At 39.3% G+C, this 9918-nt stretch overlaps 2 protein-coding genes across 3 annotated transcripts; one reads left to right on the top strand and one right to left on the bottom strand.

Annotated features, from left to right (window-relative positions):
* Positions 1-6: 6 nt before the first annotated feature.
* Positions 7-3607, bottom strand: LOC103459443 (tetraspanin-9-like). Its single transcript, XM_008400982.2, has 9 exons — positions 3448-3607; positions 3080-3142; positions 2439-2555; positions 2277-2351; positions 2046-2141; positions 1386-1475; positions 852-929; positions 538-621; positions 7-343 (listed from the first exon to the last, which is right to left on the bottom strand). Exons 1-9 carry the CDS (start codon positions 3505-3507, stop codon positions 197-199), a joined length of 810 nt encoding a protein of 269 aa, XP_008399204.1. The 5' UTR covers positions 3508-3607; the 3' UTR covers positions 7-196.
* Positions 3608-3902: 295 nt separating this feature from the next.
* pus7l (pseudouridine synthase 7 like) lies at positions 3903-9619 on the top strand. Of its 2 annotated transcripts, none has more exons than XM_008400981.1 (9): positions 3903-3985; positions 5444-6239; positions 6490-6649; positions 6743-6962; positions 7234-7332; positions 7900-8147; positions 8230-8356; positions 8620-8673; positions 8775-9619. In XM_008400981.1, the coding sequence occupies exons 2-9, from the start codon at positions 5450-5452 to the stop codon at positions 9099-9101; spliced, it is 2025 nt and encodes a 674-aa protein (XP_008399203.1). In that variant the 5' UTR covers positions 3903-3985; positions 5444-5449; the 3' UTR covers positions 9102-9619. The 2 variants fall into 2 exon arrangements, with proteins under 2 accessions (XP_008399203.1, XP_008399201.1); XM_008400979.2 differs by lacking the exon at positions 3903-3985 and adding an exon at positions 4953-5152.
* Positions 9620-9918: the final 299 nt, after the last annotated feature.

The raw sequence follows: 9918 nt of genomic DNA, 5'->3' as shown, positions 1-9918 counted from the left end.
TCATATTTGGCTTACACAGACCTGACATTGGGCTTAATTTACTTGATTTACTTGTTGCAAAATGTTTTAACTTGCATTCATGTAGCACTGCGGATAAAATATAATTTCTTAATATAGTATAGTTAATTATAAAATAGCATTGCTTGATGCTAACATTTTTGTCCCAATATCTGGGAATCGCAAAAGAAAAACAAAATCATTCGATTTTCAAAGTCGGTTCCTGAGCATCATTGAGGATGTCATAATTCCCTGCTTTGGCCTCTCGACTGTAGACCACATTTGGAGTTTCCACCTTTTTATTCAGCTGAAACAGAATCGCAATACACAGCCCGACTGATAGTATCTATGGAAACATGAAAGAAAGACAGTTCTTTACTTTGCAGTGCTTTTTATTTACTAGTCTTTGCATTTTTTGAACGTAACAGAAGGGGGCAGCAAAATAAAAAATTTTTTTTTTTTAAGTCTACGTGACTAGCAACAATTTGTTCTGTATACAGATGTACATCATGCAGAAATAAAAATGAGCATAGTACTTACCCACAACAATGTTTTTGCTGACATTATGCCAAGAAACGTGGAAAGAGAGCGCTTCTCAATTTGAATTAAGACTTGGAGGCATGGCTGGGAATGAGAAAAGATTGGTCAGTTCAACTTGTCATGTAGCTTTTAGAGGATGGAAGCGTTAAAGCCTTAATGTATGGCTTGTAAGAAAATCTCATGATTTACTGGTAATAAAAAATTTTTAAAAAAAAGAAAGAAAGAAACTGAATCCTGAGGCCAGGTTCTTCTTACCCCTGAATATACAGAAACCATAACTTGGAAATACAGCATGCAAAGATTTTGATTGTTACCTTAGCATAAATCCTGATGGGCTTGACATTCAAAAGATTCAGTCCAGAATCATTGTGCATAGGTAGATAAACATCCATCTACAACACAGAGACATGAATGATAAGGTAAATTATTTCTTATGACAGCTCGAAATCTTATCATGTGCTAGACATTAAGTAGTGCAACTGTAAGGTTAACAAAAATTATATTCTGACAGGAAGAATCTGACAACAAATAGATGGTACGTCATACGAACAAAGCTAGTGGACCAAGAAATACGAAACTGATTCATCTAACTGCATGTTTCTCAATCAACAGTTCCTGTAAAAAACAAGCAAAAAAAAAAAAAAAATGGATGAACAATCTATGTTGAAGTCCTTCAAATCAGTGGAAACCGGGGAGTAAATTCTTGCTAACCAGTCATAGCTGTCATTTCCAAGCTGAGTTTTTTTTGTTTTGTTTTTTGCTGCCTAAAGGAATACAGACCATTTTCTTTTAACGCTGATAGAGAAATCAATTTCCTACAAAAGGACTTGGGACAGACAAACACTCACACAGTCATCAGAGGAGTCTATGTCACACTTGCATGATTCGGGAATGTTGTTTTCCCAATCCCCGAGACTTGTGATGCCACAACAGTGAAGCTGAGAAGAAAGTAAAGAAAAAAATATATTATTATCTTCAGTTTTAGAAAATGTAACTAAACATGTTATCTCATGGTGAAGAGCTTTGTTATCTTAAATCCCCAGAAACGGCAAGCAGGTTTTCGCACAATGTCTAAACCTCATTTAGACATTGTGTGAAATGTATAAATTCACACAATGTGGATCCTACAGGATCCTACATACATCCTACTACACTTTTCTCTAAAAAGTAAGCAACATTTATGCTTACTCTAAAAAGTAAGCATAAATGTGATTTCTTGGGTTTCTATTTTTAATAAATGTGCAGAAATGCGTCATTTTTGGGTATTTGTATACTTTTGAAGAAAGAGATTAATTTAAGACCATTTGTTTTTAGTAATGAAGATGAAACACTGTAACCATAGCAGTGGAGTGAATTCTGTCTAATTAGACATTATTAATAGGCGTTACAATTCCAACCAATAAAGCTATCAAACAGAAAGAACAATTGAAAACTACAAGTGACTCAATTAAATTCTTGGGAACTCTACAGACATTTACTTGGTGACGAACTCAACTTAGGCTACTTACCTCACTCTGTGTATGGTAGAATTCCGATAATTCGCTCTCACTGACGTTTGAGAGAGGCAACATGCTGAGGTAGTTATTCTTCAGCTCACGTTCCATCTAGTCAACATAAAAAAACAGGATTAAAATAAGAGAGAGGTCGATAGTTATCGAGTCACACTCAGAGTTGTACTGCGATTTACTACTGACTATTTAGCAGACAAAGCTTCAAATTAAGAATGCAGATGGCAGTACCTCTTTATGTGCAAATGGAAAGGATATTTCTATTAAGATAAAGAACAGACATCCCAGGATCATTCCAACTGCAAACTGGCAAACATACAGTGGCATCAGATAATGGAAGATTGTTGTCTTCACTAAAAAGCATTCATTTTTTTTCCTGTGTGTTTTACCTACCGCTATCAGAGCCCACTGTTTCTCCTTCCAGACACCAAACCCACCAATGATGGCAAAGAGGAGAGTGACGACGGAATACCCATAGAAGAAATATATCCCCATCAAAAATTGGTCATCCTGTAGATGAAACATGTCGATGTATTCTGAACAGTAGAAAATCTCCTTTTTGCGCACTGATGGTGCATTCGATTTAGTACCTCAAGTACCTCGGTACCTCGAGAAAATCAAAAGGATTTTCTAAGTGTTGTACCAACTTCTATCCACCAATCATGATGATAATGTGTTTCTTTTCCTTTTAGGTGTCGGAACACTAAAGGAACATGTTGACAAGTGGAAGTGGCAATAGTTCACATCAGCAACTTTCAGTATGTTTTACATGCATAACCATATTAGATATCAGACTGATAGGAGTGTTCTGCAATCTCCAATATTAGGTGGGGGCCTTCTTGTTGTTGTGACCGAGAATTCAAATAATCCAATGTCCCCACAAGGTGCAATAAAACACAGCCAATTAGTAAAAGGTGAAATTAGCACAAGTTAGAATTTGTTGCTAGCTTCACGTCAGATTATTCACGCATTTTTTTAGGACATAAAAAACAAATTTAACTTCAAATTTGTTTGATTTTATGCATGATTGTTACCTCCTCGTGCATACTCAGTCCATGACCAAAGAGAGCCATTCCCAAGGTGAAGACAGCGATTACCTATAATAGCAACAACACACACACACACACACACACACACAAAAGAATAGGAATGAATTGTTTTGGGAGACATGATTTTTTTTTTTTATTCTTCACGTATTTCTTTTGTTTCTGCATTTTTGTCACTTTTAAGTGTTTTAGATCATCAAACAAATTTCAATAATCGATTAAAAGATATGCCCGCTGCATACACATTCCAAGTAAATCAAAATCCAAATAATAAAATAAAAGATACTGACTCCACTGAGTCTTATAATACATATTGTCAGAAAAAAAAAAAAAGTTAGTAAATAGAAAACGCTTACCGCTATCACACCTATTGTGCAGATGTAACTTCGTTTCAACCAAACGTTGACTTTCCCCATCTTCCTTTTGCAACCTCACCTCCCAAAAGAGAGTTCAAAATACGCCCCAACTTTCACTCGGACAGCTTGTTCTTGTTGGAGGAATAGAGGGCTGGGCCAGTGGGAGGAGACTGAAAGGAAGTCATTGTGTTTTGTTATTGCAAAATACTCTGCTCCAATTGGAACCAGAGCATCAGTGCTGTAACCTCTGAGAGTTCTCTGTTGGAAGATTTCTCTGGAGCTCAACACAGATGGCGAACATCCGGGAAGACTGATGTTTTTGAGTACTGTGCAGAGAGACATGCCTGTTTTCTTCATGACTCACACCGCTTCATTTACTGAACGTCAACAAGATCTTGGCATACATTTTAAATGTTTTCCTCTTGAAGGAATTGTGTGGTGCAGAACGAATGGGAGTTCTGTTGGTGTTTGAAGCTCGTTCAGCTACCCTAATGTTCCACTACGCTTTCCGTACTTTGGATATCTTGAATAATTTGAGGTAAACCAATAATGCAAACAAAACGTAATATATTGAGAACACAGTATTTTACTCTGTAACTTCTGGTCAGCGGTTGTTTTCTGAAGACATTTAAAAGTTTCTTTGGCATTGTTTTTATGATAACTATTTCATCTTCTGATTCCCATTGTGAAAAATACTCTAAATTTCTCCAGTGATCCTTCCTTTAAATTATGTGAAGCTTGGCAGAAATACTCAGATGACTCTGCAGCTCGGGTGCATCAGAGATGAACAAGAAGCTGAGCAGTAGTACCGAGAGCTTGTGGACCAGCTTTGTGGTCCACAAGCTCTTTGAACGTGAACAAAACAAAGAAGATGACTGCAGATATGAAAAGAAACATTTTTTGGGGGGATCTGATCTAAACTTTAGTGCAGATTTTTCCTCTAGATGAGGACCAAGAGAAAGTTGTGACACTATGAGTTCTTATCACCTCAGGAGGTGAAGCGCTCCTAATTTAAGTGGAGTCGTTTAATGTCATTGTTCTGTCAGTGTTTTTTTTTTCTTATTATTACTGCAGGGAAAAAAAGTTTGATTAATGTGGGATTTGATTCTCTGTTTAAGTTGTAATATGAATAAAACCACATAAAAATTAAACGCAGTAGAGTAGTCAGTGTAAATAAAAGTGGACGGTGTAAAAATGGAGACTACTGGGAAATCTTTCTTTGCCGGTTTAAAATAAAATATTACGGAATCAGTCCAAATGACGAACAACAATAAAAGTCTCTTGTAATTGGTGGTGGGGGGGGGAAATCAAATCCATTGCCTTTTAAGTTGCAGTCAACACAGATTCAGTATAAAGCAATAAAAATCTTGATTTTTTTTAAATTTTGATTTTACCTTTTGTCTCGCAGCGCAGATTTGGCGTGTGCATGGGTTTGCCTTCATCTTATATAAAATTAATAACGCAAACACTCTCCCTTTAAGAAACGTCACATGACTGTCACGTGGTACGGAAGTAGACCTAGATTGTGTCACGGCGTGGCCGTGTTTACAAACTGCTGGTTTACACGGTGCTTGCGGCACCGTTCCGTAAACAAATAGTGGAATGATTTAAATAAAGTCATGATACATTTACAGTTTAATTTGAAGAGGGTCAGATAAGCCGCACAGACCTTTGTTTTTAGGGAATGACGGAGTCACCAGTAAAGGTAGGTCTGATTTCTTTGTTAAGATAATTCTAGATGTTAAGTGTACCGCAATTTGTGATGCTTATCAATGCAATTTTGCCCGATTGGTCTAACAAGTTATTAGAAATAGCATTGTCACTGAAAGCAAAAAAAAAAAAAAAAAAAGGTTTTGATCTTTAATATTTGTTCTGCTTTTTAAAGTTCTTATATGAATTGTGCTTTGAATTTCTCAGTATAAAAGTAATTTCTGTCTTGTAATCCTGATAGTTAATTTATGATCAATAACTAAATATGTTTTTTGTTTTTTTTAAGGTGACAATGAAGGGCAATGAGCCTGTAAATGTTCCTGCATACTTCATCTCAAAACATGAAGGCTTCGTTGGAAGCATCAAAACCTTCATCGAGGACTTTGTCGTCACTGAGATCGACATTAATGGACAGAAGGTCAAAACAGCCCAAGCCGTGCAGACAGCTGGCTGCACCTCCTCAGAGGAAAACCAGAGAAACACAGAGTTAAAGGAGAATCTTTACTGTTCAGGTTCTCAAGATGCTGATGTTTCATCCGACTGGGGGGCGGGTTCAGACACCCCACTTCCTGCTTTGGGAAGCTTTGATTTAGATGTTATTTTAGGCCCATCTGTGAGTGAAGACCTGGAGCAGTTTGTGATGACCCTAAGAGAAAAACGGCCATCCGGTCCGGAGCTCTCCCTGGGCTCTTTCTCCGACAAACACCAGAGAGCCAACGTCCACCGAGCCGTCCGGCATCGCTTCCCCTTCCTCTTGACCGTCACCATCCAGCCCGAGATCAGGGTGAGGGAAGACCCCGACTACAGGGAGCTGGCCCGGCTGGTCAGAGAAGAGGAGGCAGAGGACTTCTTCAGGTTCATCGATGCCAAGGTGCGAGGTTCGTCCTACACTTTTGGGCCGGACGACAGCAAGGAGCACAGGACTGCAGTGCACCACTTTCTGAACAGAAGGTTCGGGAAGCTGGTGGAGACAAAAAGCTTCAGCAGCCAAGGGAGGACGTCGATCTCAGTGAGACTGAGAGAGCACGGCAAGCCAAAGAAGAGGACAACGGAAGAACGCAAGGAAGAAGACATTTATACTGGTAAGGTCCGGTTTTTGGGCATCACCTACACATTGTCATCAGCGTCGAGGTCAAGATTATTCTTAATTCTTAATTTCAGCTTGCTTTTTTTCACCCTCGCGCCACAGTGCCTCTGAAAACAAGCTTTAACACGGGCTGTGGAATCTTTCACATTGAGAGGCTGCATGTAGTATTTTAAGTCTACGAAGCATAGAGTATTGCTCCAGCACATTGCTAGTTGGTTGAAATATTCCACTAATGTGCTACACAGCTTTCACCCTGTGTAAGGAGAACCTGGAGACACTGGAAGCCATCAGCTACATGGCAGCTACTCTCGGGGTCCTGCCGTCAGACTTCACCTACGCCGGCATCAAAGACAAAAGAGCCGTCACCTACCAGTCCATGGTGGTCAAGAAGGTCTCGCCACAACGGTATTGCGGTGTCGCCTCTATAAATCAAGAGACTACTGTAAAAATCGTTCTGTGTCGGCTGCTTCATGTGTAAATGTTTTTTTTTCCCTCTAGGTTGAAAGAGAAAGCAGCAGAATTTGAGAAGAGAGGGATGCGTCTCTCTCAGATCCGCTCGGTCAACGAGCCCCTGAAGCTGGGACGACTGCGGGGGAATCACTTTGACCTGGTGGTCCGCAACCTCAGACCACACGGAGCCTCCGACGAACGCCTCTCTGGTGCCGACGGGGACACTCGCCTGGTGGCTCTCGTGAAGGAAGCTGTGGAGAACGTAAAGGTCTTTTAGCTTAAATCTTGCTATCATTTACACAACTGTATGATACAAAGAATATGTTGGGTGGTTTTACGAGTAAAAGCAAACCCTGTCGTAAACTAAGAAGTACAATCAACAAAACCTTTTTTGAATAAAACGTTTTTGAAGTTCTGTCGTCAGAGGAAAATTTGTGATGCTAAAAAACACGTTTTCATGTTACGTACTAGAGCAGCCAGCTGTTGTAGGTGGCTACACTTGCTACTGCCATGTTCATCTGTATTGTGTCTCTCTGCAGAGGAGAGGTTTTGTCAACTACTATGGGCCACAGCGGTTTGGAAGCGGACAAAGTGTTTTGTCAGATCGAGTAGGATTGGCTCTGCTGAAAGAGGATATGGTGAGACACTTGAGTGAAAATGATCCTTGACTCTGTATCGGTCCATTAAAACAAACTTTATATCAGAGTTCAAATTTAGTGTTGGTATTGTATTAATTTGGATTAGTTTGTCATTTGTATTACTTTTTATGTCGTCATTTATCATCACTTTATTATCAGTTCTGTTTTGTTTTGAGATTTTATTTTGTATTTAATGATTCCTTTAATTTTCATTGCATTACATCATTACAGGAAACAAAATATAACTTCAATATTACTGTACATATATATTTCATATTGGTTTTTTTTACTATTTTACTGCTAGTCATGAGTGCAGAATGTATGTGTAAACGTAATCTACAAGCAAAGTACAGAACAAAAAGTGGCAGCATGCCTGAGAAGAAGAGCAGAGACAAGTTAGTGACTGGTCAGGTTTTAAACACCTCAGGACTTGGTGCTCAGTGGTTCCACATCATAGTAATCTGTAAGTAAGTAAGCAAGTAAGTACTTACTTACTTACAGTAATCTGTAGCAGAACAAATAATAATTCCCCAACTGCTTTTTTGCATTTCTTCTTCTTTATTTCAGGTCAATGCTGTACGTCTGTTCTTCTCTCCGGAGGACAGTGATGATCCTCACAGCCTCGCGAAGAGACACTTCCTTCAAACAGACAACCCTAAGGAATCTTTGGCTCTCATGCCGCTGTCCAAGCCCCGGGAGAGGCTGATGCTCCGCGCCCTGAATCGCTATGGTACCGGCCCAGATGGTTGTGTCCAGGCGTGGCTCAGCCTGCCCCACAGCATAAGGGTGTTCTATCCTCACGCCTACTGTAGCAGGTTAGCTTCAGGCAAAACTACAACTTCAAAGTACTGGAATCCTCTTGGTGGTGTTTGACAGTTCCGTGTTTGTGGTCATCAGGGTTTGGAACGACGCGGCGGCACACAGGCTCTCCGCTATGGGTCTCGGTGTCAGACAAGGAGACCTTGTGTGGACGCAAACGGGACAAAATCGAACCGAGGACGCTGGAGAGATCATTTCTCCCCAGGTAAGATCAGAAATTGAGCAGAAACAGTAACTTCAAAGGACGTTTAGAAAGATTTCGCATTAAATCCCAACAGTAAAAGATTTTCTTGAACCTTAACTGCTTTCAACTGATCAAGTATTCCTCATTTAACTCTTTTCATGTCAGACGTTATAAGTTGTTTCTCCAAATAAAATACAAAACAAATGACATTGGAGGTTTTTCAACCCTTTCATACATCCATCTTAAATACTTCACTTGCTTTTTATGACCTTTTGTCTCTTCAGATTCATGTGGTGACGCGTGAAGAGGAGCAATCAGGAGTTTACACATTAGAACAAGTAGGTCGTTTCCTGAGCTATACTTTTTACTGCTGCACACATACAGTAATCAAGCGGCTTTTTTTTGTAATTACATCATCAATATTTTGCCATCCTCTCAGGTGTTATTGCCAATGCCAGGAAACTCCGTAAAATATCCAGAAAACGCAATGAAAGCCTGGTACCAGGAGAGACTGGCAGGGGACGGGCTGGCTGAAAGCCGCTTCAGAGTCAGCAGCCTCAAACTGAACCTTCCGGGCTGCTACCGCCCCCTGCTGGCCATCCCGCACAACCTCAGCTACCAGCTGCACAGAGCCGCCTGCGGCCATGGCGCAAAGAAGCAGGAATCGGAGAAATCGGAGTCTCTCGCACTCAGCTTGAACTTTGACCTAGACTCCTCCTGTTACGCCACCATCTGCCTCCGAGAGATCATGAAGTGCGAGACTTGATGGCAAAATACAAAAAAACTGTTGTATTTTATTTCTGCTGTTTATCGTCAGTGATGTTGTGTTGATGAACATGAGCATGAGCTGCAAACCTAACAAAGCATAAGTTTGATAGTTTACTTTGATAGTTTACTTTGAAGAGACGAGGCCAACCAACGTGAACCCGTTTCTATGTAAAAAATGTTCAAATTTGTCCTTTGTGCTGTTATTAAAATTAAATCCGTTCATAATTTTTTTTAACTCTGTATACATTTATTTGTGAAATTACAAGTGTTTTCTAGCGTTGACATGAAGTAACTTGTACAATAGCGTTTTAATGCCCACAGTAAAATATGAATTTGTTATGAAAAGTATAATCTGCATAACTGTACTGTTAGCTCTCTAGTAAATACTGCACAGCGAATGGTAAAAAAGAGATTTTTCATTTATCACCAACTTAGTTTTGGAAAAACAGTTCTTTTCCTTTGTTTCGAGTACAATTGTCAAACCCAGGAAATAAATTCCTTTAAGTCTTTTGTCAATGTCTGAATTGGAATTTTTCTCTTGCCATATCCAAATATCACGCATTTTGTCTTAATGAAGTACAACTATTTTTTTTTTGTCTTACAGACAGATACAAGAATATCAAAGGTATTTAACCATTTGATGTACAAAACCGCTTCCTTTTTTTTTTTTTTTTTTTAATTATTATTCAAGAGAGAACTGTGAAAATACTTGAGAATTCCTTGAAGTTTGAGGCTTTGGCTTCAGAATTTTATCAGACTAATGTATTGTCCACAAATGCCCTCTAGATGGCGACAAAAGACGTATTTTCAGCCAC

The sequence above is a fragment of the Poecilia reticulata genome, linkage group LG23 (genome assembly GCF_000633615.1).
Source record: "Poecilia reticulata strain Guanapo linkage group LG23, Guppy_female_1.0+MT, whole genome shotgun sequence".
Taxonomy (NCBI): domain Eukaryota; kingdom Metazoa; phylum Chordata; class Actinopteri; order Cyprinodontiformes; family Poeciliidae; genus Poecilia; species Poecilia reticulata.
The sequence above is the reverse complement of the archived record's forward strand: the minus strand, read 5'-3'. Positions and strand labels throughout refer to the sequence as shown.

What these genes read in the sequence shown, in the direction of transcription:
- pus7l (XM_008400979.2), top strand. Translation starts at nt 5,132, where the DNA reads ATGACGGAGTCACCAGTAAAG. An exon ending in GGAAGAAGACATTTATACTG is followed by an intron (nt 6,240 to 6,489) that starts GTAAGGTCCGGT and finishes TGTGCTACACAG; the next exon opens with CTTTCACCCTGTGTAAGGAG. An exon ending in AAGCTGTGGAGAACGTAAAG is followed by an intron (nt 6,963 to 7,233) that starts GTCTTTTAGCTT and finishes GTCTCTCTGCAG; the next exon opens with AGGAGAGGTTTTGTCAACTA.
- LOC103459443 (XM_008400982.2), bottom strand. Translation starts at nt 3,507, where the DNA reads ATGGGGAAAGTCAACGTTTGGTTGAAACGAAGTTACATCTGCACAATA. An exon ending in GCACAATAGGTGTGATAGCG is followed by an intron (nt 3,143 to 3,447) that starts GTAAGCGTTTTC and finishes TTGCTATTATAG; the next exon opens with GTAATCGCTGTCTTCACCTT. An exon ending in TTCCATTTGCACATAAAGAG is followed by an intron (nt 2,142 to 2,276) that starts GTACTGCCATCT and finishes TATGTTGACTAG; the next exon opens with ATGGAACGTGAGCTGAAGAA.